Source organism: Cyanistes caeruleus, chromosome 13 (assembly GCF_971803275.1).
Source record: "Cyanistes caeruleus chromosome 13, bCyaCae1.hap1.1, whole genome shotgun sequence".
Taxonomy (NCBI): domain Eukaryota; kingdom Metazoa; phylum Chordata; class Aves; order Passeriformes; family Paridae; genus Cyanistes; species Cyanistes caeruleus.
Window position 1 is genome coordinate 14,040,718 of NC_141713.1, and position 25,685 is coordinate 14,066,402.

At 39.6% G+C, this 25,685-nt stretch overlaps 1 protein-coding gene across 14 annotated transcripts; it reads right to left on the reverse strand.

The window, feature by feature from the left end:
• Positions 1 to 1,428: 1,428 nt before the first annotated feature.
• Positions 1,429 to 25,332, reverse strand: SLTM (SAFB like transcription modulator). Of its 14 annotated transcripts, none has more exons than XM_086848951.1 (21): positions 24,491 to 25,332; positions 23,761 to 23,848; positions 17,242 to 17,306; positions 16,755 to 16,940; positions 16,261 to 16,308; positions 15,243 to 15,270; positions 13,432 to 13,900; positions 12,823 to 12,872; positions 10,562 to 10,680; positions 8,843 to 8,992; positions 8,642 to 8,751; positions 8,474 to 8,553; positions 7,971 to 8,062; positions 7,584 to 7,747; positions 6,336 to 6,510; positions 5,639 to 5,763; positions 4,957 to 5,127; positions 3,882 to 4,196; positions 3,318 to 3,456; positions 2,427 to 2,584; positions 1,429 to 2,077 (listed from the first exon to the last, which is right to left on the reverse strand). In XM_086848951.1, the coding sequence occupies exons 1-21, from the start codon at positions 25,262 to 25,264 to the stop codon at positions 1,969 to 1,971; spliced, it is 3,615 nt and encodes a 1,204-aa protein (XP_086705077.1). In that variant the 5' UTR covers positions 25,265 to 25,332; the 3' UTR covers positions 1,429 to 1,968. The 14 variants fall into 14 exon arrangements, with proteins under 14 accessions (XP_086705077.1, XP_086705076.1, XP_086705075.1 ...); XM_086848950.1 differs by having other exon boundaries at positions 3,318 to 3,468; XM_086848949.1 differs by having other exon boundaries at positions 8,393 to 8,553.
• Positions 25,333 to 25,685: the final 353 nt, after the last annotated feature.

Genomic DNA, 25,685 nt, shown 5'->3' on the forward strand with positions numbered 1-25,685 from the left:
CTGATCTATCAGAAGACTATCGTTTTGGCAATTTGTTTTCAATCACTTTTTTCCCCGTTGTCTGAGTCTGTTTTCATATTTCAAGTGAAATGGCTACACCTGCACAATCACATTTTAAATCTAATTATGCTTTAAATGTTGGAATGCACATCTAGACTTTCACAGGGAACCGAGCACATCTCAAGTTTTATTTTTGTATCTCTCTATAGCTTCGTCTTTTAAGGTTATAAACTTCTGAATTGCCCATTTGATCAATTAGCCACTATAAATTCATCTTGGATCAGATACTTGTTTTGTGTGTGTTGTCACAGCTCATAAAGCACAGACTGCAGCCAAATGCACAAGTACTTTTGAAAATGCACTGGGAACTTGTACTTTCTCTTGGAAACTCCTGCAGCAAAACTCAGGAAATTTAACTTAGATTTTTTCTTTCAAGAATTAACAAGATGTATTAAATATATCAAGGTAAGTGACACACTTGCTGAGACAGTGCATTTCTTTTGTTTAAACCTAAGTATTTGTCAGATGTGAATATCCATATAGGATTAATTAGAGACAATGCTGTTAAACAGCAGGTTTCTCTCCTCCATCTTTCCTGAAAGGCTACTTTCTCAAAACCAGTTTAGTTTCATTCATTCTCTGCTCTTACTTGCCCTGGAACACTGCAGGTGCTTAGCAGTTCTTCCACACAGCAAGCAGAAATCAGCATCTTCTTACTTCCTCACATCTTCAAGAATGTGACTTAAATCCTTCTTTCACATGCAATCTGCATCAGTAAACACTTCCAGCTTATATTCAAGGACTATTTCCTAAGCTCTTCTGTGCTGCTAGGAGTCCCCTTTTCATTTGGGTAACCATCCACCACCCAGCTTTTCCAAATGGGATTCATTTCCTTTTCTCCCTTGCTGGACAGCAGGGTTGTAACTATACCCTTACCTGGCTGAGTGATGAATGAGTCCTGGCCTGGCATTTCAATTTGGGCCTGGCATTTCAATTTGGGCCTGCTCCAGAAAGGTTTAACACAGGCTCTTCCATGCTGACCCAAAACAAAGGGCTTAACAAGATGCAGCCTTTTGCTCAAGGCCACATCAGTGAGCAGCTGCAGGAGTCCCCAAGCCCTGTAGGCAGTTTGTGGTAGGCTGGTGTAAAACCCCAGCTCTTTCAAACTTCCACAGACCTTTGCTAAACACAAAGAGCAAACGAAAATTATTTTTTTGGGGCTTGCTTGAGTGTTTTGCTATTTTTTGGTTCTAATCTATCTTCTGTGAGCAAATGTGCTTCTAAGTTTTCAATTCAGTAACAGTGAAGGAGACAAGGAAGTTTCAGATAGAACCTAATGGGACCCATGCTTTGATTGCTATACCAACATATCTGTTTAATTCTGCCTTCCTTCCCCCAAAGACTGCTTTAAAGACTTACTAGAAGCTATACAGAATATGAAGGTTTATTTCAAAAGAATACATTTGCAAGAATACACATAAATGCACTCAATGTAACAGTACCTTCTGCAAAAATAGGTTACATAATACCCAGTAATGAAAGAACAAATCTTATTTCTCTACAAATTAGAAAGCAGAGATAATAGCCTGGACAACCTTCAAAATGGAGGTTATTGTGGATGTTGTGAGAAGTAGCTAACTTTAAAGCATGACACCACAGAGCTAATGTTGGCAAATCAAACTACTAGCACACAGCTGCAAACTATTCTTTTATACAGAATTAACAATTTTGGTTCCAATTTTTTTATACAGAGCTCTAGTGCCTCAGGGAAAATGCTTATCAAAGATACACAAAAACTATCCAAAATTACAACGCAACTATTAAAATGCCTCCAAAATTGAGAGGAAAATAATCATGTTAAATTAAAAAAATTTAACCAGGATTTCCAGACAAGATTTCCTGTTCTTAATCAGAGAAAGTTTACAAGAGATTTCAATAAGTTATCTTGAAACCAAACAGCTGTAGATCTTAGAATCTTCGCGGAGGTCCACCTTTAAATGGCTTAAATCCTGAGCCACTTCCCCTCTGCATGGAATTGCCTGTGATCTGTACAACTCTATTAATGGGTGAAGAGTTACTGGAAATAGAAGTTTTAAAAAAAGTGTTATGATACATACCTAAACTCCTGGTGCACAGGTAATAACATTCTTACATCTATCACTCAACTGTCAAACTGTACGTCTCAAAAGAGACTTGAAAACATGCAGGGAAAGAGACTTTGCAGGAAGTCCCTCACTCCTGTGCTGCTGGGCCATGCTGCCAGCAGCAACACCCCAGGGAGCCCTGTGCTGGCTGGGCAGGTAGGGCTGTGTGCTGTGCAGCAGCCCCAGGGAGTCACCCTGCTGCTACCCACACTGCTGCACTTGCTATGGACACCAAAGCTTGCAGGGGCTCAGTAGGGAATGGACAGGGAGTGATTTCCATACCTTGTGTGTGGAGCCATCATGCCCCCTCCTCCACGGCCATCTCCCATTCTCCTTGTGTCATGATAGCTACTTCCTTGAGAACTAGGTCCATGCCATTCTTTCCTTGGTCCAGTTTCACGACTGTGGCGTTCTACGACGTGTCTGTCCTCGTTGTAGTGCTGGGGAGAAAGTGACAGTCAGTCATTCTCACAAGGAAGGGTGAGAATCCTGTTTTGTCTACAGGAAACAGGCTTGTCAAGAAAAGCAAGCTTATAGATGATAGAATAAATGCAAGTCCAGCCCCTTTTAAGACTTCAGTCCATAGGCTGCTCACACGTCTACAATATTCCTGTTAATTCTAGGTAACAGAAACTTAGTTGCAATGATGTGTGTGGGTATGCAGGGAGTGAAGTTCCACAACCTCATACTCTACTCCCAATTCTGCCCTGATCTAATTGTCACTGGCATAAAACTCAGGAAGAACATTAATATTTTTTAAATACTTCAAGATTTACCAGCAGGAGTGAGTTAATCTGTAGTCTTTAAAGACAAGTCTTGCAGAAGGATTTTTGCTCAGTATCACATTACAAATTAGAATTGCAAACTGCACTGAAAGTAGCAGGCAGTGTATGGTTAAAACCCTGAAAAGATGAGGACCAATTCACAAAAGCTTAATCATCTGCTCTCTCAGGTACTGTTCTGATCATAAAGATGCCAGACAAGGAGAATAGGGTAATTCTTCTGCAATTTCTTCTGTTATTAAACAAGAACCTTTAACATAAAGAAAACTAAGTTGAAAATAGGCAGAATGCTTGTGAATCATTTTGATGATGTTATATGGTCATTTTTCCAGCATTAGTCTGCATTTTCCAGCCTCTCCTTCACACACACAAACACAAGAAGGTGACTCACTTGTCCTCCACCTCTCTCTCCCATCACGCCGCGCTCTCCTTCCCTGCCTCCATAGCCGGAGGCGCTGCTGCGGCTCCCGGGAGGTGCTCCCCTCACGTGGCTGGACACTTCCCTTCCCGACCGATCCGGCCGCTCGCCTCTGTAAAAATTGCTTTCATCAAAATTTTGGTTTCAGTATAGTTGAACTGGTACCAAATCACAGAACATGTAGACAGCAGAGATTCCTGTGGTTCCTAACCACATGCATCTGACTTCTTAGAAACATTCTTTTAGATCTATGTGGCTTTTTAAATAATTAATACTCACATGCTACTCATTTACATCTGCATTCTACATAAAAGCCTCCTTAACTGTGTTACTACTCATGATTAAGAACAGACTGCCGGGAGTCAGCATGCAGTTCCTAGATGAGATTTAGCATTTGATAACCTATGCATTTCTTCCAATGCTTTTCATTAAGAGGGGAGGGTCTATTGTCTCTTCAGACACTAATGCTTGAGGAATTGCTACTATGGATAAATTCTACAAGAGTCAGTACTTTCACTGGTTAGTCAGCAAATTTACCTGCCATCTCGTTTGTCTGTGCTTATGCTTCCCTCACTCTTCCAATTTGTTTGCCTAGGTGGGTTGGAACCGGTTTCTCTGGGATGTCGGCCGTGTGGTATTTCTGGTCTGTCGTGAATTATCACCGTTCTCCTTTCATCTCTGTCTCCTCGCACTTCCCGTCTGTCCGTGTCCCGGAGTTCACTTCTTGGCTGTGGTGGTTCATTTCTTCTGGACTCACTGAAGCTCTTGGGATATCTCTCAAACCCCGGCTCTTCTCTTCGTGCTGTTGGGCGAGTCTTTTTTGCCTCACCTTGATTTACAAAACGATCTCGCCTAAGTTGTTAAAGTAGGAAAGAGTGATTTGCTTGTTTCCCATTTTCACCTTTCTCTGCTCGTGTAAGCACATGCGTAAGGATATAAAATACCACTCATCTTTGTATTACTTGTTACTATACACGTGGAATAGAAATCGAAGATGCTTCCCACCCCAAACTGTATTAATTTCTACAACTGTAATTTTGAGTTTGAGTTCTAAACATTTTTTTTCTGCATTTATTTGTTCATAGTTTGGTCAGTGTAATTTAAGCAACTATGGGGCCACCTTTTTGTGCAGTATGAAATGGGGAATGCTAGATTTCTCATGTCAGAATTGTATTTATAATTCTAGTTCGCTGCAACCTAAAAGCAGAATTCAAGAAGCTACAATTATGTGGTCTTAGCTTTACTAGTGGTTACTGGAGATGTTTAATGGAACCATGAAGTTTCATCTGGAACCAGTAGTTACTGCACAGTAAATTACACAGGTAATCCACTGGAATTTATGACTAGATGTGAAAGAAGAAAGAATAATTGCAAAAATCCTTCTCACAAAAAAGGCCACCGGGTAGTTAATTTAAAGTCCTCAGAGAAAAGCAGATTAGAATCCATGATAAAAGTGGCCAGTCCTGAAGACACAAGAAATATTGGGACAGTACTGCAATTCCATTACATCAGAAGTGTGTAAAGCCTTTAGCACCATTCAGTTTTGAACAGCTAAGAGTGAAATCCACTGAGATGCTGGCAGACAAATACCTGTTCCATTGTCTGAACTTACCTATCAAAAGAAGATGATGGAACAGAAGAACCTTCTGGATACCGGCCTCGTTCTCTGTGATCAAAGTCATTGAACCTGTTCTGCTGGCGGCTGTAATCTGAGCCATGGCCAAAACGTGCATCTGTATCAAGAGCCATCTTCTTACTCTCATTCCAGTATGGATCATCTCTCCTTTAAAAGCCAAAACAAAGGAACCCTCATCAGTCACATGTAGCCAAATCAAGGCCAGAAAATTGTTGAGTCAGTTGTCTGTTTTAGGAGATGCTCATTTGACCTCTGGAAAGCCACTGACAAAGGCAGACTCTTTAAAGAGTAGTGGACAAAAACATTTAAGAAAGCACCCAAAACTAACCAACCATCCATTTAGCAGAAATATGAATTCTTAAAGTAGAAGCTAGAAGCTACAACTATTAAGGCAGAACAGCTTTTCTCAGCAAATGCTTTGAATTGTGTTTTTTTCACAAGAATTAACTCATGAGATGCTTCTCTAATTTCAAAGCTCCCTCCTACAGATAAGGAGTGTTTCATGTTTGTCATAAACTAATGTCAAACCAAACAAATACCAGAAATCCAGTTCTTCTGTGAGGACCTGCTTCAGGTACAAATGCATTTTCAAGTCTGATGCATGGCTTGTAGCTGTTTCATTTTTATTATGTACTGCAAAAAACAGTTTGAGAATTACCTGTGATCTACATCCCGTGGACGTTTCAAAGAATTCCTCTTTTCCTGTTCATACCGGAGCTGCTGCTGCTGCCGCCGAAGCTCCTCCCTCTCCCGCGCAATTCGCTCCGCTTCTTTTCTTCTCTCCTGCCATGACAGGAACCACAAACAGAGCAGGTCTTTACTAGAGATACCCAGAGAACAGCTAGCAAGGATACAGACTTGACAGTTTTCTGCTAAAGGTTATCTGATAAAATTCATCCTTGGGCAGCACCTAAGATTAAAGAGCACAGAGAATATTTCTCTAAAAAAGTAAAGAGATCTGGAGATGCTACTGGTTGTTACATAGAAATGTCTCCAGGTAATTTCTTGTATTACTACTGTATTTATTGCCCCAGAAACACTTCTTGAAGTTTGCAGTGGTATTCTATAGGAAAAATCTAGGCAAATTATAGAAGAGTGGTATAGACAAAGTGATCTGTTGTACTTCTTGTTTAAAGACTGACTTGTAAAGCTGCTACAGTAGCAAGCATTTTACATCAAATTACTCCCAAGTAAACAAGATGAAGACTCCCACTGTTGTACATTGTGAATTATGTAATGTTTGGCTGGGTTTTATGAAAGGACTGGACAGAAGAGTGAAGAGCAAAATTCCCTGCAAGGGCAAACTGGGCCATCCTCCAAAAAGCTGCTGCACAGTCCAGAGCACAACTGCCCACCTGTTCAATCCGAACACGCTCTCGCTCCAAACGCTCCCGTTCCATCCTCTCCCTCTCCAGCTTTTGCCTCTCAATTTCCAGTCGCTCCCTTTCCCTCTGCAGGCACTCTTCTCGCTCGTGCATTATCCGTATCCGTTCTCGCTCGCGGCGTTCTCGCTCGGCAATTTCTCTTCGCCTGAAGAAAAAAAAAAAGAGGTAGCAGAAATTCATCTGAAAAATTCTGTCATCCACAACTAACACTGCCTTAGGCACAGGCATTCAAAAACTAGTTCAGAGTAAACTCTTCACAGAAGCCCTTGCACCAGAAGTCTACTCCTTTTAGCCCCAAGCAGCCAAAGTGGTTTTAGCTTATCTACAGAACTATTAGCAGACAACTGATAGGAAGTTATTTCAAGAATCATTTCTTGATGTATTTTATTATTAATTTGGATTTCTCATTTGTCATGTGGCACACAATAACAACAGTACTCAGTAGCCAAGAGTATGATTGGATTTAAAAAACAAATGATATTTTAGCTCTTGTCCTCTTCAAGCTAACAAATTATTTACTTAGGGTTTTCTGTCCAAAAAGTAAGACAGACAGCCAATCATGACTCTGAGTTGCCCAGGTTAGTAGACTCAAAAAATTTTGCTTTCTTCTTTTTATTTCCCATAATACAGCCTAGAGGAAGCACAAAAGGCATTTTCTCCTTTTAGCTTTATGTTTGCTGGGAAGTCCTTTGTTTAGGAATTGTTTCCCTTTGTTTAGAGAAACCCAGCCAACAACACAACTCATTTAACTTCTCTTTGCAAGCTTTCAGACATATGAAAACAGCAGAACAGAACAGTGCAACCATTCGGTCCTTCTATTTAAAGAGTCAAGATTGTATTATGCTTGATTTGTCATAAAGATATACAACATTCTCTATTTAAAAACAAATGAACAAACAAATCCCAAACACTATTTTTGGCCCTATCTCCTAGTCTACTTCTCACCTTTCCAAAAAGAAAACTGGCATGCAATAACACTTATGAGATATACCCCCCACTGCAACAAAATCTAAGCTGTGTGTGTACGTATATAGCTATTAAAAGATTACACAAAAATTTTGGAGTTTGTTAAATCACATAAAGATACCGTTAGGTAGAGTCCCAGACTTTAACATCTGGTTAGAAAGCTTGACAGAATGCATTCTGATTAGATTTCTAAATATAGTATCTGATCAATTAATGTATAAAATAGCCTTTAGCAAAAAGTTGAATTACTACCTTCGCAGTTCAACAGCTCGTCGTATTCTTTCCAATCGAACCATGTGTTCTCGCAATCTCTGTTCCTTCATCTTTTCAAAAGGCAAGATATCCTTTCTACCCCTGTATTCCCTGAATTTCACTTTATCTTGAATAATACGCTCTTTGTTCCTCAATATCTGTGGCTATAGATAGAGATTATAATGGTTATTTCAGAAGTCTCATTCATTTAGGGAGATTTCTGGATGCTACGTTCAAGTATCATTAATGATTTAGCAATCCCAAAGCATACAATGCTTCTATCTAAACTTAACAGTTAGTGAGAGTTTATTGACTCTTCAGTGCAAATATCAACTGCAAGGTAGGATCAAATCAGGTAAGGATTGCATCAAATCTGTAGATACTTACTTTATCAAACCTTCCCCTTCTAACTGTCCTAGTGTGGCCTTGGTCTCCTTTTGTTTGGTCTAAAACTACAACTTGACCTGGGCTTTTACCACCTAGTGAAGGGGGGAAACAAAAAAAAAAATAAATAAAAGAAGGTTTAAAAACACACACACAACTATCTCTATTTGCCTATTACATATTCTCCTTAGTGAAATTTCTGAATCTCTCAAGTGAACTGGTACTGCTAAGAGAAGCATACTAGCACACACCTGTAATTAAGTATTAGTCTAAAGAAAGTATGGAAGTAATAAATGTGTTACAGGAGTCTAAAAAATAACAGGTGTTATTTTATTATTTGTCTGGTTTCCAGTAAGAGCAAGAACATGCCCCCAAGACAAATCAGACACAGATTCAACAGGAGGAAATATGGCTATATGGCATACTTATTCTTTTCTTTTCTTCAGTTTTTTTAGTGGATTCTTGATTAGGGCCACTTGTTCCATTATCACTCTTCTCATCTTTACCTTCTGTTTTCTTGGCTTCTTTACTTTCTTTTTTTTCAGATTTCTCTGATTTCTTTTCTTCCTTTTTGGTTGATGGAGTTCTTATTAGGAAAAAGAACACAAAAATCCAATGAGGGAAATTCAGCTTAAAGAATTTCCAACAATTTCAGGGCATGTGAAATTTCTTACTTGCTGGCTTTGTCACTTGACGTGGTCTTCTTATCTCCTATGCTCCTACCCGAACTAGATTTCTCATCACTTTCCTTCTTCAGCTCTTTTTTTGAAGGATCGCCTTTTACCTATTTTTTTTTTTCAAAAGCAAACAGTTTAATATAGATTCTTGTAAAATATGGTCTATTTTGGGAAAAGTCTTCATGTTATGAAACCTACTTTCTCCACAGAGATCTGCTGTCCGTGCAGCTCTGTCCTGTGCAGGTGTGCGATGCACCTGGCCACCTCTGTGCTAGAGGACATTGTTACTATGCCGTAGCATTTTGCCCCCGGGCTTCGTGCATTTGTGACCACCTTTGCACCAAGTACCTACACAAACAGGAAGAATTCAGGTTCTGAGAGAGACGTTTCTACTAAGGCAGCTATGGTATTCCAATAAGATTTTTACCCTACTATGTAAAAAACCAAAACAAATTCACCCCAACAGCAACATAATTCCCACCCCCCTAAAAGATACTCCAAAGTTCTCAAAAGCTTTGAGAGCTTTATCCAAACTTGCACATCAAGGCATATTAATGTTTGCATCCTGTTTTGACCAGTCACCTCCTCATGCCTGTTATCTAAATGCTTCTCTTCAGTTATTGTCAACATTCATTCACACAAGCACACTGACCTTGCTGAATTTGCTGGTTCATCTCTGACAGATGAAGCCCCACAAAAGAAGTCAGCAGCTGCCAATTAATGGCAGGAAGGTATAAGCAGTATTATGCAGTAACTTAATAAGGGAGCCAATTCTTCAAAGTCATCTAGCAAGTGTGTCAGTTAAGCCATTTTAGCATTCAGCTCCTTGGGACCTTGGGACGGTCAAAGCTTTGTGTTCCTTCTCCTTGCCAGAAGGAACCAGTGTAGCCACTGGAGCCAGTGTTTTTGACAAAGTCATGCTCTAAAGGCAAGAATTTCATCGTTCTAGCAGACTGTCATGGTACAGTCACTAAACATTTCCTAATCAATTTTAAAACTGGGAAGCTACATAAATGTAAGTACCAACCAGCTTTACAGTGAAAACAGCCAAAAAACTGCAAGTTTCAACAAAATATACTATCAGGTGTCCACACCTGTGAATGTATTTAATAAAATCACCTACTAAATTCATTAGAAAAATCAGATATGCCATAGTCAATACACATACTTGATATTCACAGTGCTCAGGCTCTAACACAGTGCTCAGTTCCAAAGATACAATAGTGCCTGCACAGGCTTACACAAACACTACAAATTCACACAGTTATCAGCAACTCCTTTGGGAAAATGAGAACCCTGGCTTTAGAAGACTGCTTAGCTTTCAAGATTTCCACAGTGTTCTACAGAATTTGTATGTTTCAATTAACCAAAATTGGAAAAACAGATTTAATTTAAGCAGACTGTAAAAAAAAAAAAATCATTATATAATTGAAAAAAAGTCCCTAAAGGATCATACATTAAATGTCACATCTTTTTATCAATTCTTCCCACTCATAGGCCTTCATAACACATTTTAAAAACAGTCTCCCAATGCAGGATGTTCTATAAACACTATTTGTATTACAATTTTATCAGTTAGTACATTATCTTGCTCTCATGGTTAAATGCATTTGCTACAAAGGAACATAGCCATCATTATTTTAAAAGCCAGTTCTGACCAGAATATTCAAGTATTTGTGGAATTTCTTTTGTACTTATCTTACCTCCACAGAAAGAAAAACTTCTTATAAAATGAACATATGGTTCTTCCTGTAAGCATACACTCTTACTGCTGCAATACGGGGTTTTAGATTGCACTGGTCAGACATGTTGTCTCAAACCTTTATTTAAATTAATTATTACTCAATTTCTGTAACTGAGCAGAGGGAGGGGGAATAGACACACACCACGCACATGGTATCACACCCCATGAAATACCTTTCCATATTTGCCAAAGAGATTTTTCAAGTCAGCAGCTTTTGTGTTGGAAGACAGTCCACTAACCCACAGGTTTCTAGTTGAACTTCCACTGCTACCACTAACACTGCTCGCGCTTCCTGAAACAAGTTTTACAAAACAGCCAAAAAATTAAGGAGACAAAGGCATCATGAATATTTAACCAAACTGTTGCTGAAAAGAGAAACTTAGCCTGTTACCTCTAAGTAACTATTTATCTGGTTACCTTTCTTGAAAAGAAAAATATATGAAAAAAAACATGCCATAAAATTTCATTCATTTAACCATGTATTGAGACCAAGAGCTTGGCTAGCTTGTACCCAAAAGACAGAGACAGAAAAATAACACAAATCTTCATTAAAGGCACGCTTTACTCCTCATTTGGGTATGTACATTTAGCTTCAACATATGACTCTTATCATTAGCTGCTATCCATAAATATTTTGCACACAGTATTTGTTCTCCATCATGATGTCTGTACACTGCTCAAGTTACCAGAGACAGCAGAAAGGCAAATACAGGAGACTTGGATAATCCCAGGCTCCAGAATCATGTGGTCAATTCCCACAACTTCTTGAAGTATCAGCTTCATCCAGAGCAGTTTTTAAAAAATACTACTGGATGTAGAACTGTATACAACCCACCAAAATTATTTCCCACATACTAAATAAAATACTAAATAAAAGCTGGAAGAATATTATGTGCCTTAAATACTCCCTCCACCCTATATATTAGCTAGTTTTGCAACAACACAGGAATATGAACTCAAGAGATTCATGTAATTTCATTCCCAGTATCTTTCAGTCTTCAGTTATGTAGTTCAGCTTGCTGTTGTTTGCTGCTGAATGCATGAACTGGTTTGGAATATGTTAAAATGTAGCCAGTCCTACAGGCAAGACCAGAACTACACCTCTGCCTTGACAGCAGGAAAATCTGGTAATATGAGAGTTTTATAAGGTAATTTAAGCATCTTGAGGAAAAAACCAATAGTTTTGTTTCTTCAATGCATTGAGATTAACTGAGAGGAAAAGGCAACATATCTCAGTTATGGTCATACTAAGATTATCTTGATATTAGTTTAGATATATATGGAAGAAATTCTTCCCTGTGGACCCTGGCACAGGCTGCCCAGAGAAGCTGTGGCTGCCCCATCCCTGGAAGTGTCCAAGGCCAGGTTGGGCAGGGCTTAGAGCAACCTAGGATATTGGAATGAGATGATCTTTAAAAGGTCTCTTCCAACCCATAACACTCTATGGTTTTGTGATGCACTTAGAACATCAATAAATACCATTAAACAGCGACTATCCTGGCTTTGGCTGTGTATATTAAGAAAGCCTTACAAGTTACTATTACAGTAATCAGATATGCTACATAAATAAAGACACAGCAAATCTGCTCTCAGTTTCATTGTAAGCTTGTAACTGGCAGGAAAAGACACATCTACAGAAGACCTAATTATGTCTGCCACAAATATTCCTCTCAAATTAATTTATCAAGTAAAGTTTCATTTGTCCCTTAGTGTTATGCCAGAGATTCTGTGACAAAGGTTTTTGGCAGAAAAGGAGTAGGTGAAATAAGCAGACACATGAGCTCACACAAATGCATTTGTTCAGCCATGAAGCATCAGTATAACTGGTGACATTAACATGCTCTTGAGCTCCAGTCTTTGAATTTGTAATCATAATATAGGGTTTTATGGAAACAGATGGAAACTCCAAGGCAGAAAAAAGGTTCAAATTTAATACATTAAACAGCCACAAGTGCAATTTTGCAAGCTTATATCTCAGCTATAGTACTTCTTTGACTGTTCAGTTTATTTAAAAATGAGTTAGAATTACAAACAAGACAAAAAATTTCATTGCCATTACATTTAAGTACTTGCAATTATTTTTTGTTTGTTTTGCTGTAAGTTACAGCAGGCTTAACTGAAAATTATAGCTTGTCATCAAAACAAAGACTTGGGATATGTTAAATGGAATTTGCTCCCAAAACTATTTCGAAACAGAAGAATATATTTTCATCAAGTCTTAAGAGTAAATTTTTTGATCTTATGACAAATCTGGCATAAGGAGAAACAAAATATATGGACACATACATATAGCAAATGATTACTGTACCTCTAGCATAGCTTACTATGGATGGCTGAGTTCAATCATATAGGCCATTTTATTATGTGGCAAGCAATTTCTCAATCAGGAAAGCATTTAGTTCAAGACAATACTACCCTAATTCGTAATAGTTACCTTTATCATCCTTTGATGTTGTCTTGCTTTCTTTAGATTCCTTAGTAGAGCTAGAGAAGCAAATTAAAAAAATCAGAAGAAAGTTGAAACTACAGAATTTGGTGTTGCATTTCATACTACTAACACTAACAGACAAGTTAACATTTCAAAAAATAAAAATGAAAAAGGGCCAGACTGTATATTGGAACAAATGATTCCCTTATGGATTCTTGCACTGATTTTCCCCAAGATGCCTGAAGATCTAGATTTTCTGACAACTCTATTCAGTGGATATATGGCAATCTTCTCCAGATTTCAGGACGGGGACTTGACTTCATTTTGTGTTCTTAGAACTGATAGCTGTTCATTACCATCATCACAAGGACATTTAAAAAAATCGTCAATTTGAAAAAATAAATAAATGCTGACAATTCGACAATGCAATCAGTAGGACATAGTGTCTATACGAAGATCTTGAATTTTAAAAAGTAACTTATGGCGGTCAAAAAACCTATAGGCAGGAGCATAGGATACTAATTATAAGATTCTTGCTGCTACCCCCTTAATGTAGAGTGATCTTATTGAATGCTGGTACTCAGTATCGTAAAGAACTGACATAGAAAAACAAACCTCTTTGCTTGACCAGAGGCCCCAGTAGACGAGGGACCTTTCTTCAAAGTATCCTTTTCTTTGTCTCCAGATTCTGCTTTCTTTGAACTTTCTCTGGCTTCCTTCTTGACGGGATCACCCTTCACGCAGTCTTCCTTCTTACCATCTTTATGGTTCTCAGTCATCTCATAGTCCTTGCTTTCCTTCTCCAGGCTCTGTGAAATGGTATCCTGCACATCCTTTGGCTTACTTGCTTCAGAATCTGTAATTTTCACATTTTTACCTGTTTCTAGGAGGTCATCACCATCAAAATCCAGAGTGATGGCATCTTCGGCCTGGATTGTAACCGATATGTTATCATCCTCAGCTTCTTTCACAGAGGTGTTAGCTTCCATCTCTTCATGAGCCGTGTGATCAGCCTCAGCTAGGCTTTCTTCTGAAGGAAGAGGTTTAGATACTTCTTGTGTACCATCACCAGAACCTGCTTTATCTAAGAGGATTTAACAGGAATAAATATGGCAAAACAAGAAGTTTAAACAATTTCATATGCATAAGCTAGAATAGGACCTAGAAAATACAAAGCCAGTTATTAGCACTGATGGAAGGTTAGAAAAAAACACAAGGTGTATTAACACAAATATAAATCCTTTACCCAGGATCACTTATTCTTCATGGCAAAACACATTTTCTAGAGACAAATACCAAAACATTAGGAGGGAGAATATGGTTCCATCCTGGAGATACCCGTTCTTCATAAGTATCCATTTTCCAGTTTAGGATTTAGCATTCCAGAAGAACATGGTTGCTTTGGATGTTCACAGTTTGATTTAATCTGTCTTTGAATCTTCCTGGATCCAGAACTTCTAACCTTCCCAAATCCGAAAGAACTACAGTCTTGGAGAATTCCAGTCAGTCTTCCATGCCGGTGTTCTCTGTTCTTTTCCTTTCCAAGCAGTTGCTTGGCAGTCAAGTGAGTCGTACAAGGCTGCTGCAGAACATGGATTGGTGAGCCTTAATCCAGAGTTCGTAGACAAATCGTCCTCGGTCTTCATCCACTGGAAAGATTTTCCATCTCAGTCCCACAGAGATATCTCCAGCTGTATTCTTGGGCTTGCGTAGATGAGACACTTCGGCCGTGGGGTCCCTCGTAAACATGAGTCTGTAGTTTTATCCTGTATAGCTTCAGTAATGTGTTTATTCCATCTTGTGTAAAGTGATGGTGTTCCATGTCCTTTTGAGTCCACAAAAGGTAGAATCCTTATGACTTCTGTCCAGGAAGTCTGTTTGCCCAAATGCATCACATTCCTTCTATAGTTTCACTAATGAGCACAGCTTAAAAAATGGTAGCCACTCCACAGGTTTTCAAACACTTGTTTTACCATCCTATGTACAACTGGCATTTCTAAGTGACAGTAAGCCAAGCATATGATGGTCCATACATTTGTGGGGTGCTCAACTTCAGTGTGAGAGTGCAGCATTTCACTCAACATCAGTTACTGCAGTGCAAGTTGGAGGCTTTGGCACCAAGACTTACCGTGTATTAAAATCAGTCTTTGAATACTATGGGTTTTATTAAGAGTCATAGTATTGCAATTGTGTTATACATCCACCACAGTAACTGGTAAGTACTGTAATCAACTCTTAAGAGTAAAGTAACTCTTAGGAGTGAAATAAACTGACTGCAGTGATTCCAGGTGCTGAGCTCAATGAGGAGACAACTGATACTTAGTGCTGGAGATAAGCCTAGTATTAGTAGAGATTGAATATTACAAGAGAAAGTTGCCTGCTCTACCAGAGTAAGGCCTCTGAACTCTATTAAACTTTAGACATACCTTTCTCATTTTCTTCATCTTCCCCATCCTGAAAGAAAAGGAAGTCAACACTAAATGTCTCCTATTTTGAAACCTTAAGCAGAACAGTTTGTATTTTTCATAGAATTTCTATTATATGAAGGCAAATACTAAAATGAAAACTGTTTCCAAAGATTATTCAAGAACCAAATTTATGCACCTCCCTTGTCAATTCACTAAAAAAATTTATTAAACTTTGTTATGAAACAACTTGGCACTTATCTGCAACACTTGCAGTTTGCAGTTGATTGGCACATGCAGCTATTGTCTTACCCCCTTAACTCAATGGGACATTTCTAAACTATTCCACATCTTACCAAAGCCTTCAGAATGGATGTCAGACTGCTGATTACTGCTTTCAGAGAAATACAAGCAGTTCATCATTAGCTTTAAAAGCTCAAGACAGAAAAAGTCAGAAACTAGGTAGCATCCCTCCTGTAAGTACTTAAAAATTAAACTCTGATTTTAATAGGTATTTATTTATTTCTCATTAGTTTTACTGAGCAAGAGATGTGTACGAGATGTCACTTTTCAGACATCAGTTCCATGTAACTCAGAATGAATTTCTGAACTTAAGAGATATCAGATATTAGTATTAACAGCAAATAGCAACTTAAACAACCATACCCAGTTCTACACTCCCCACATTCTCTAAGGACAAACTTCTACATAAAACAGAATTCTAAACTCCTGCACATGCTGTATATACCACAACAGCATCTGGCATAGTCCTCTGCTACGTTTTTAAGGGAGTGTGAAACATATTCTTTGTGAAGTCTATGCACTGAACACTCCCAAACTGCTGACACGAATTATGTCTTTAAATAGGTCAACTTACTTGGTATCACAATTATCTGCATTATTTAATATTTGAATGAAAGTTTCCCATATTGCTTACATTATAGTCTCACATCATCTGACTCTAACATGCACACTGGAACAGAAAAACCAGTCTAAACAGACATGAAAATCAGCTTAACAGAATGGATTTAGAACTCACATGGACAGTTGGAAAAGTGTAATCTTCTATGTCTGGACCTTCATTTTCCTATAGAAATAGAAAAAGGTCTAGATAAGCAAACTATTTATAAGACACTCAGACATTCAGAGGGTCAAGACAGTCCATTAGATCGGTAAACGTTTAAGTGGATACACACTCAACAGTGTGAGCATCAATGAGCAGCTCTCCTAATGTAAAGAATCTGAACACTGAACTGAAAGGCACAAGTCTCTGATGGTACAAGGGAAAAGAACCACTTAGGAGCTAACTCTGTATGGACTCTGGTAGAATTTTATGAATCAGTGCCACATTTGTTTCAGGACTATTCAAATACAAATCATGGCAAACAGAAAGAAAAGGCAAAAAGAAAAAAAAACCTATCTTTTAGAGATAAGCAAGACAAACTGAAAAGTTAGTTCTGACTTCCTAATAACAAACGCTAAGAAAAATGTACATTTTGCTGATAAAAATTCATGTAAAATATAGCCAAGTACCTGACTTTCAGAATCCTTCTCCGCATCTTCTGTTGTCTCCACTGGTTCCAGTTCATGGTATCTTTTCTTTTCTGCAGACGGTAGTTCTTTAGAATTCAAGTTCTCATCTTCAACAGACTCTTTGAAGTCTTTCAATTCATCATTTCCATCTTGATCACTTGCATCTTGAGTCTCCAGTTCACTTTCCTTTTGTTGTAAACACAAATACTTGGTATAACTAAAATTATCATCTTTATTCTGAAAAAAGCACTGCTAGAATCAACACTTCACTGCTGGATCAGTGTCTCACATGCATAGTAAAATTTATACCATGTTTTTAAAACCCCCCAGCTTCACACCCTTAGGCATCACACTGCAAACACAGTAAAAAGAATGCTCCAAATTTCCCCATAAATTACCACAAAGAAAATGGAAGCTTTTTCATTAACTGAAGTCAAACACTGACCTTAAACACAAAATGGGAAAAGTTTTTACATACTTTTATTACCTTGACAAAGGAGTCCTCTTCTACTGAGGCATCACCAGTCAATTCATCAGCTTCCTGCTTTTTACCTGAAATGATGGGATATGCTGTGACTAGACCTGCTATGTAGAGCACACTTTTTATACTGGCTTTACTTTATTAGTTTCTGCTTGTTCTAGTTTAGCTGGATTGTTCACTATAATATAAACCTCCAAAAACTGAGCAGTTTTTAAGATAAGGAGATAAAGTGTCAGCTGTGAGTGAGAACGAACAATCAATGCTGTTCAATAAACAAGCCATTTCATCCATGTTAGTGATCTTAATACCCATCCTTCTATTTTGAGTGATAATGGAATTCAGAAAAACATTGAACTAGAAACTAAACACTTCTAGAATTACTACGGTAAACTAGATATTATGACTTTGGAAAGGCCTTGCTTTAGAGGATAACTAACTGAGAAATTAGGTTAGGACGAACCTCTAAAGGCCATCTAGTCCACCCAATCACCTGCTGAAAATTACAGTGAAGTTCCAAGGACAATGGAATGTCTCAGGGCTTTATTTAGCTGCATCTTTGAATATCCACAAGCATGGCAATTACAAGCCTCTCCAAGCCACCTTTTTCAGTGCTTTTCACTAGAGGATGAAGCAAGGCAGAAGAACTGAATAGGTGAAGCACTTCTGCTTTCTACAAATGCTTTACTGTACTAAGGGCCATTGAGGAATTCTGTTTGTCCAACACAGAGACACTTCTCTCTATTAGAGATGTCTCTGTGGGGATGATGACTAGACACAGCTCCCTTTAGAACCCACTGAAAAACAAGACCTAAGAACACTATACAGAAACATCTCCACACAAACACATCCTTTGAAGAACGTTCTGTCTCTTTGATTCAGTCTATCAAAGATTAGCCTATGCAACAGTTTTCAGTAGCAGAAGGTACAAAATCAGTTCTGTTAGGAAGTGGCTTTACTGTATCTTCTAGTGAAACTCAGTGTCAATTCAAATGCAAATGAGATGGCAGTCATAATTAGCACTTAATGCCTCATTTTTCTTGGCACTGAATCTTTCTCCTCCCTTCAACCTGTAATGAATGGCCAAACCAATTTTATAGTTATTCCAAAGGAATATAAAAGAAAACCATAAGCCAGTGTTCAACGCAGTATGGACATCTCTGCTAGATGAAATACTCAATTTTTCAGCCATTAATTTCCATGGTCTTTCATATGCTGTTCTTAAACACACTTCAAAGCTGGAAAGTATTAAACTACAGGGCAAGAAGAGACACTATTGTTTTGCGTTTGCTTGGATTCCAGTTGCTTTTACTCATTTCCCTCAAAGGCAGCACTCTGACCATACTCCTAGAAAAAGCACATTTCTGTTTTCAGTACAGGCACACACTGATCTCCAGGAAAAGGCACATGGCAGAAACTATTTCTGTGACTGCAAAACATGAGATTTAAACTTTCAAATCTAAAGTTAGTGCCCATGATTTTACTTCACTTAAAACAAACAAAAAAAGTCCCCAAAACCCACAAAAAGTCCTGTTGGTGCCAAAAAAAGCCACTTGCACAGGTATGCTAAGGGATGCCAGCTCTTCACAGGAAGAGGATTTACACTGGAAAGGAGTGTATCTGATGTGCATCTGAACGCAGCTGATGCCTGAAACAAAGACTAATTTGCGTTAGCATTTTAGTCTGTGATACAATCTACAAATCCCAGGTAACTTCAACAACAACAAAAAAAGAGCAATGAAAAACAGCAAGGATTTCTACACACATTCCGCTGTTTTCTATTTACCCTCTCACATTTCAGTTTGCTAAACCTGAAAGACCAAATTTTTCCTGCATCCCATATCCAGCTAAGCATGCACGGAGACAGGCAAGCACACAGGGCAGATGCTCAACACATTTAGAAACTCTAGCATAGACTATCATGAAAGCTTTTTAAATAATTTATTTTGCCTGAGGAGATATGGCTGGTGGACTACAACCAAGACTTCATAGGGAATAAAAAAGAAAACCAAACCAATAGCAAAGCTACCTCAAGTTAGCCCCACTATTAAGCAATAGCAGCTAGAGAACTGTATTTTACTTGCCTGGTCCCCATCAAGAGCAAGTTACAGCATTCAGTAATGAAGCTGTTTTATCTTTTATTTGCTACTAGATTAAGTAATGATTTCATTAGCCCTTCTTTACTGTCTGTTGTCTTTGTAGCAAGTCCCATTTACTCTGAGTACCAGAGGAATTCCAAGGCAAAATGAGACTGAACAATGACCTTCACTTTTCAACTTCAAGCCAGAAAACAGGGTAAGTTTGCTCTCTCTGTCAAGTCCTGTGCTTCAGGTTACTTTGCTCTGGTTAGAGTTACACTGCTTAAAAGTGGCACTTCAAGGTTCTGAGATAGAGGGTTTTCACATGTTGGTACAGTAATCTTGCCAAAAAGCCAGCATCCACAAAAATTCAGCAGTTGTCTGTCTGGCACTCATTTACAGTGGGCTACTTAAAGGGACACTTGGCTCCTAAATTCACGCAACTAAAATCAGATTGTAACAAACACCCTGCAGAAAACAACTGTTTCTCTCGACTGAACTTATTCAAGACCAGTGTTGACCTTATTGAAGGGCAAGTTAAACAGAGCCAGAACAGCTGAACCTTCTGCAGGCAACAGGCACAGCTGGTCTCCAGTCACACAAGTTGTCAACACCTAAATTTCTGTACAGGCTTATCCAAGTAGTGGCTGTTGAAAATGTCAGTGTGTACACAGCATTCACCACAGATCTAGGTACTTAACCTTAACACACATTTACCTCGGAGTGATGGCACTCCTTTACAAGCCATGCTCAATCCCTTTGCTGGCAACGACAATTGCTATACACCATAAAATTGCAACAGACTATTACACAGAGACCAAATATTCTCCTTATAAGTAAGTAGAAGAATTAGAACATCTTTAAAATGCTGGTTTTACATTACGCAGGTTTAGCTTTTATTTCATTTACAGGCCCTACAGTAGCACAAGCTTATTCTACCTATTCATGGTCCCCCACGTGAGAAATTCAGGCTACCTGAGTGTTAACAGAATTATAGAAGAGTGTATTCTGAAAAACTCTTGAACTAAATATTTGCATCTCGGGCAGAAGCAAAGTGACATACTAATCAGAAAATTTTGGAAGAATAAATGTTTGTATTTCTTCTGGTAATCCTGCTGAAACTCCCAACATGGTTCTGTCACACCTAATGCTAAAGATTCATCAAAAACATGGGATAAGAGGTAAAGAGGAGATAAATCCTTACAGTGGAATAAACTCTATAGCATTAAGAGGTCTAGTGCAATTTGAAAAGCATCATTTGCCACAATATTAAGTAAATGATCCATATCTAATTCTGAAATGGTATCATGAGGTACAGGAATATTTAAGTCATCTAAAAGACACAGTTCTTAGTCATTCATTGTTTTTAGAAAGAAAGGTCTGTGAAAACCAAGCAAACAACTTAGTTTACTTTGTTTTGTTCTTATATTTAAGTAACTAAACAGTTTTAATAAAGAAGTTAAAATTATTTGGGCAATAGCACAAGCTATGTCAGTTGTCAGCTTTTGATCAAAAAAATAGTACTGACAATCTGGAAATTCAGTTGCAAACTAGAGTGGTACTTAAGACACAAACTAACAGGTATCTAACGGGCATCAGAAACTTGTAGAGGAGCAAATAAGTATCTTGGCTCACGTTAATTCTCCAAAGTTAAAAAGTGATAAGCCTAAGATCTGCTCTTCATCCACACTAATTCCAGAACTCATCAGAAAAGTAACTTTCAATTACCAGTTTTAATATTTCAATATTCAACAACATTTTTGACTGCAGATCCTTCAAAGAAGCATTTATATCAGTAACATTTGAAAAATATTTCACACTAATAGTAAGGTAACTTCCTCTAGATAGCAGACTAGGCAGCAAAAGGGTCAGGCTTAAAAAGATAATCTTTTCCAAAAACTGACATCTTTTTACAAAAGAGGAATTCTTCCATAGCTACTAAATGCTAGGGTGGAGAGGCACAGCTGAGGCACTTAAAAAATGAGCACTTGGCATTTGTTCCCTCCAAACTTTAATTGGCAAAACCAAATGATCTTACCTATTTACCTGTATAATCTTCTGATTAGCTGCTCTGCAGTTTTTTACCCCAATTATTTAAGTAAAGTATCAAAAAAGAATCCTTCTGCAAACATTTTTAAGTTGTATGAAATAAAGTCCCACTCTTAGTCTTTTGAGTAGTCTTCTCCCTTTTTGTAAACATACACACAAAAAAAAGCAAGGAAAGACAAATGTATTGTTCCCTTCCCCGCCCTACACACCATTCCCACTCTAATTTGGCCTGTATCAATATTCCAGATTAGGTTTCTGTAACAGACAGTGCTAGGGAATCAGACATCACACTTTTTCCACAGACCTTAAGAGCTCCAGTAAAACTGGTTACAGAAGACTTTCAGATCTTAACCCTATAGCCACCTGACACACCTTGTGACTTTTTGAAAGGACAACCTCCTTCCTTCCCTCTCATTGGCCTCCCCCTCTGGCTACTATGAAGAGGTTTAATCAGCACTTCCACTCCCTGGCCTTTCCTAAGATTTTCTTTGTAAATGAGTATCTAATACTCCCACCCTCCCTTGTACAGCAATAATAGCACAGGTTAAAATACTACAGAACTAGTAATGTTATTAATTTTACTGCTGTCTATCAGTAAAATAATTAGAGACCCATCAGTATTAATCTGAAGCTGTAGGGTGCAGGGGGGAAAACAAGCATTAGCAAAAAGGCCTGGATCAATCTGTCAGCAGAATCGGTAAGGAGGAAAAACACCTCACAGTGAGTAGTTAAAAATCAAACAATGTATTATTTCATACAGTTAGAAATAAACCAATACAATAAAAAAATATTTCCCCTAGAATAAACAGTGAATTTTTCATGTTCCACCATGAACTTCCCATACTTTTGGCACAAAATTTGTTCATAAGACTTTTGTAATCTAAAAAGTAACAAGGAAAAACTCCTGAGCTTGCAAAGTGAACTGATAAGAACTTCACAAACGCTGTGTTTTCCTTTGAGGTTTTCCAAGAATGCACATGTCATATGTATGCATTAGGATTTGGTGCACAGGAGTGGTGGAAGGAAAGAGCTACTGAAGCCTTGCCTGAGGCAGCAGCAGCACTGGTTGGCAAGCTACCTCTGCAGAAGTAAAATAGTCTAACTACCCAAGAAGCCAGTTCAAGAACATTATGCATATCATAATATTAGTTTGGAGACTAGGAGGATAAAAAGCAGCAGATAAAAGAAGTGTTTGTCACAGCAGAACATGGAACCATTTAGATCTCTATACGAAAAATTGTGGAAGAGTTTCCGTATTTAGCTTCCATGTAGTTATCTTAATCAACAGTTACCTTTCTAAAGCAGAGAATAAAGTAATTCCATAGGAAAAAAAAATGAAACCACATTCAAAAGTTTATTTCCTTTCACTTCACTAATGCGTGGTAAGTGCGAAGAAGTTATTCAAATTTTCCAAGGAGATAGATTTTCTTACTAATTTCACCATTCATAACACCAGACTGACTGAATAATCACTTTCACTACAAAACTCAGCCCATGACAAGAGACAGTGGTGTAAGACTGTTCATGTCCAAAACAGGCCCCTGTTGCACATGCATGAACACTGTTAGTGTGTCTGTTCAATAAAGAAAGCTGTGCATAAAGCAGACAGGTTGCTTCCCAGTACTAACAGATCACAGATGCTCCCAGAACAACTGAAAACACAAACCCAAACTAAAATCCTCCAGACTCCAAACTCAAAAAACATTATTTAAATTCTCAGGCAAAAGAAAACAGAGCTGAAAAATCTGAAAAAAAACACTGCCAAACAGATCAGCACAAAATCTAAATATTAATTTCTCACAAGAGAAACACTAAAATCTCTTAATTAGACATTCCCCTGTCTAATTAACGCCTATTCAGAAAATTCACATTTATAAATCTTGTCTTCAATAGAGAGCATGCTAATACACACACACACTACACAGTCCTCTTCAGGGAGTGAGCCCCTGCCACATACTGCTGGGGCCTCATCACCAGCAGAGTCCAGTACCTGCTCATGGCTGAAGAACCTCTGCTGTTCCACAGATCCTTCTGGACACGACCAACACCCCACGGAGCCCCCCAGCAGCTCCTGCTCCACCCTGCACCTCTAACACCCCACGCTCAAGATCTCTGAACACAGCACACACCAAACACCCCCCAGCACAGCCACTACCTTGTAACACACATCTCCTAGCCCAGTCATCTTCCACCTATCTACATCTTTCTCAATACATATTGCTCCAGCATTCCCACACAGTGACTGAAAACAGACATGCAAGGCAAAGGATGTCTTATATGACAGAAGTTATAAACAGAAATGTCAGAACTATACTCAAACTATAGACCACAGTCCTTCTCTAAGGTGATACATGCAAAAAAAACCTGTGTAAGAACATAAAGAGTATCAACAGATCCTAACCTTTGCCTTTAGTTGGTTTCTTGGTGGGTGTGTCAGCTGAAACACTTATTTCAATATTATCTGGATCACCTCCTTCCTCTTCAATAGCCTAAATGAGACAAAAAAATACAATTTTTAATGGCTTTCAGTGGAAAGCTGGACAGCTTGACTTCAGCAGAAGTCTGTAAGCCGAACAGTTCTTTCGGCATCTCAAAAATAGTTGGTAAAACACTTTGGGTTAAACCTTTCACTTAAAGCTGGAGAAGAGCAAGGGAACAGAAATAATAACGGCTGAGAGTTTCAGCTGTTAAAATGACACTTTGGAAGTACAGCTTATCAAGGATTCACACATTTCGCTTTGGAGACGGAGCACTAGAAGGCCACAACGACATCCATAATGGCATTAAGGACAGCTCAAAAGCAGGACAGCGGTAAGCACAGACACCCCTCAGCAACAACCTGCCCCGGGGCTCGCCCGACGAGCGCCGGCGCCCGTGAAGGCGGGTGGGCCGCAAGGCCGCGGGGCGAGCTCCGCCAGCCGGGACACCGCGCCCAGCGCGGCCCAGAGGGGCCACACAGAGCCGGGGGCTCGGCGAGGCTGACCCTCGCCCGGGCACCCGCGGCAACGCGAGGTCAGGTCCCGCCCCCCCACACCGGGACAGCGGCAGGGCCGCCAGCGCCCCGCCCCCGGAGCCGGGCGGCAGCAGCGGCCGCCGGGGCGGGCCGGGCCGGGCCTGCACCCGCCGCTCACCTGCTTGAGCCGGGCGATGAGCACCGTCTTCACGCCGGTGATGTCCAGGTTGCGCCGCTTCAGCTCCGACTTGAGGTCGATGACGCGCAGGTCGCTAATCCTCTTGCTCTCGGTGGGCGGCGCCGCGGGTGCGGCGGGAGCCGCAGGAGCCCCCGCGGCAGCGGCGGCGGGAGCGGAGGCGGCGGCGGCCATTTTAGAGCGGGCGAGCGAGCGCGGCGGCCGCGCGCACAATGAGCGCGGTGCCCGGATGGAACGCGGCCGGCACCCGGCTCTGCGCAGGCGCGGAGCGGCGCACCTGGCCCGGAGCGCCCGCCCCGGCTGGGCCCGCCCTGCGCGTGAGGGGAACGAGCGGCGCCGCGTCCCGGCAGCGCCGGAGGGCGGAGGGATCCCCGGGGTTGGGCAGGGCAGCGGGGTTGGGGAAGGGTCTGGAGCGCCTGTCCTGTGAGGAGCGGCTGAGGGAGCTGGGGAACTCAGCCTGGAGAAGAGGAGGCTCAGGGGTGACCTTATCACTCTACAACTCCCTGACAGGAGGGTGTAGCCGGGTGGGGGTCGGTCTCTTCTCCTGGGGAACAGAGACAGGACGGGAGGACGTGGCCTCAAGCTGCACCAGGGGAGGTTTAGGTTTGACATCAGGAAGAATTTTTTTTTCATAGAAAAGGTTATTAGATATTGGAACGGGTTGCCCAGGGAGGTGGTGAAATCAGTGTCCTTGAGTTTAAGGAGACTGGACGTGGCATTTGGTGCCGCAGTCCAGCTGACACTGTTTTCAGCCATCGGATCCGATGATCTCCAGAGGCCTTTTCCAACCTAACTACGTCTGTGATTCTTGGGTGTTCTGGCCACTGACTTGTCAGAGTTTAAGAAATGACCACATTTGTTTGTGTATCTGCTATTTGAAGTATTTCAGAAGTACAATACTAATATAACAATAATGACATATATGTAGGTAGGTATGTGTGTGTATATATATATATGTGTGTGTATATATGATATATGATATATAATATATAATATATAATATATAATATATATATGCAATTAATAATACTAATGTTTTGAATTTTACTGAAATACCTCTTCTTATTATTTATTAGGCTGTACTTTTACCAGGTTATGGAAGATGTTACTTTTTAGTTCCATTCATTTTCTGTAGGGAACGCCTGAAATTATTTTGTCAACAACATATGTTAAGCTC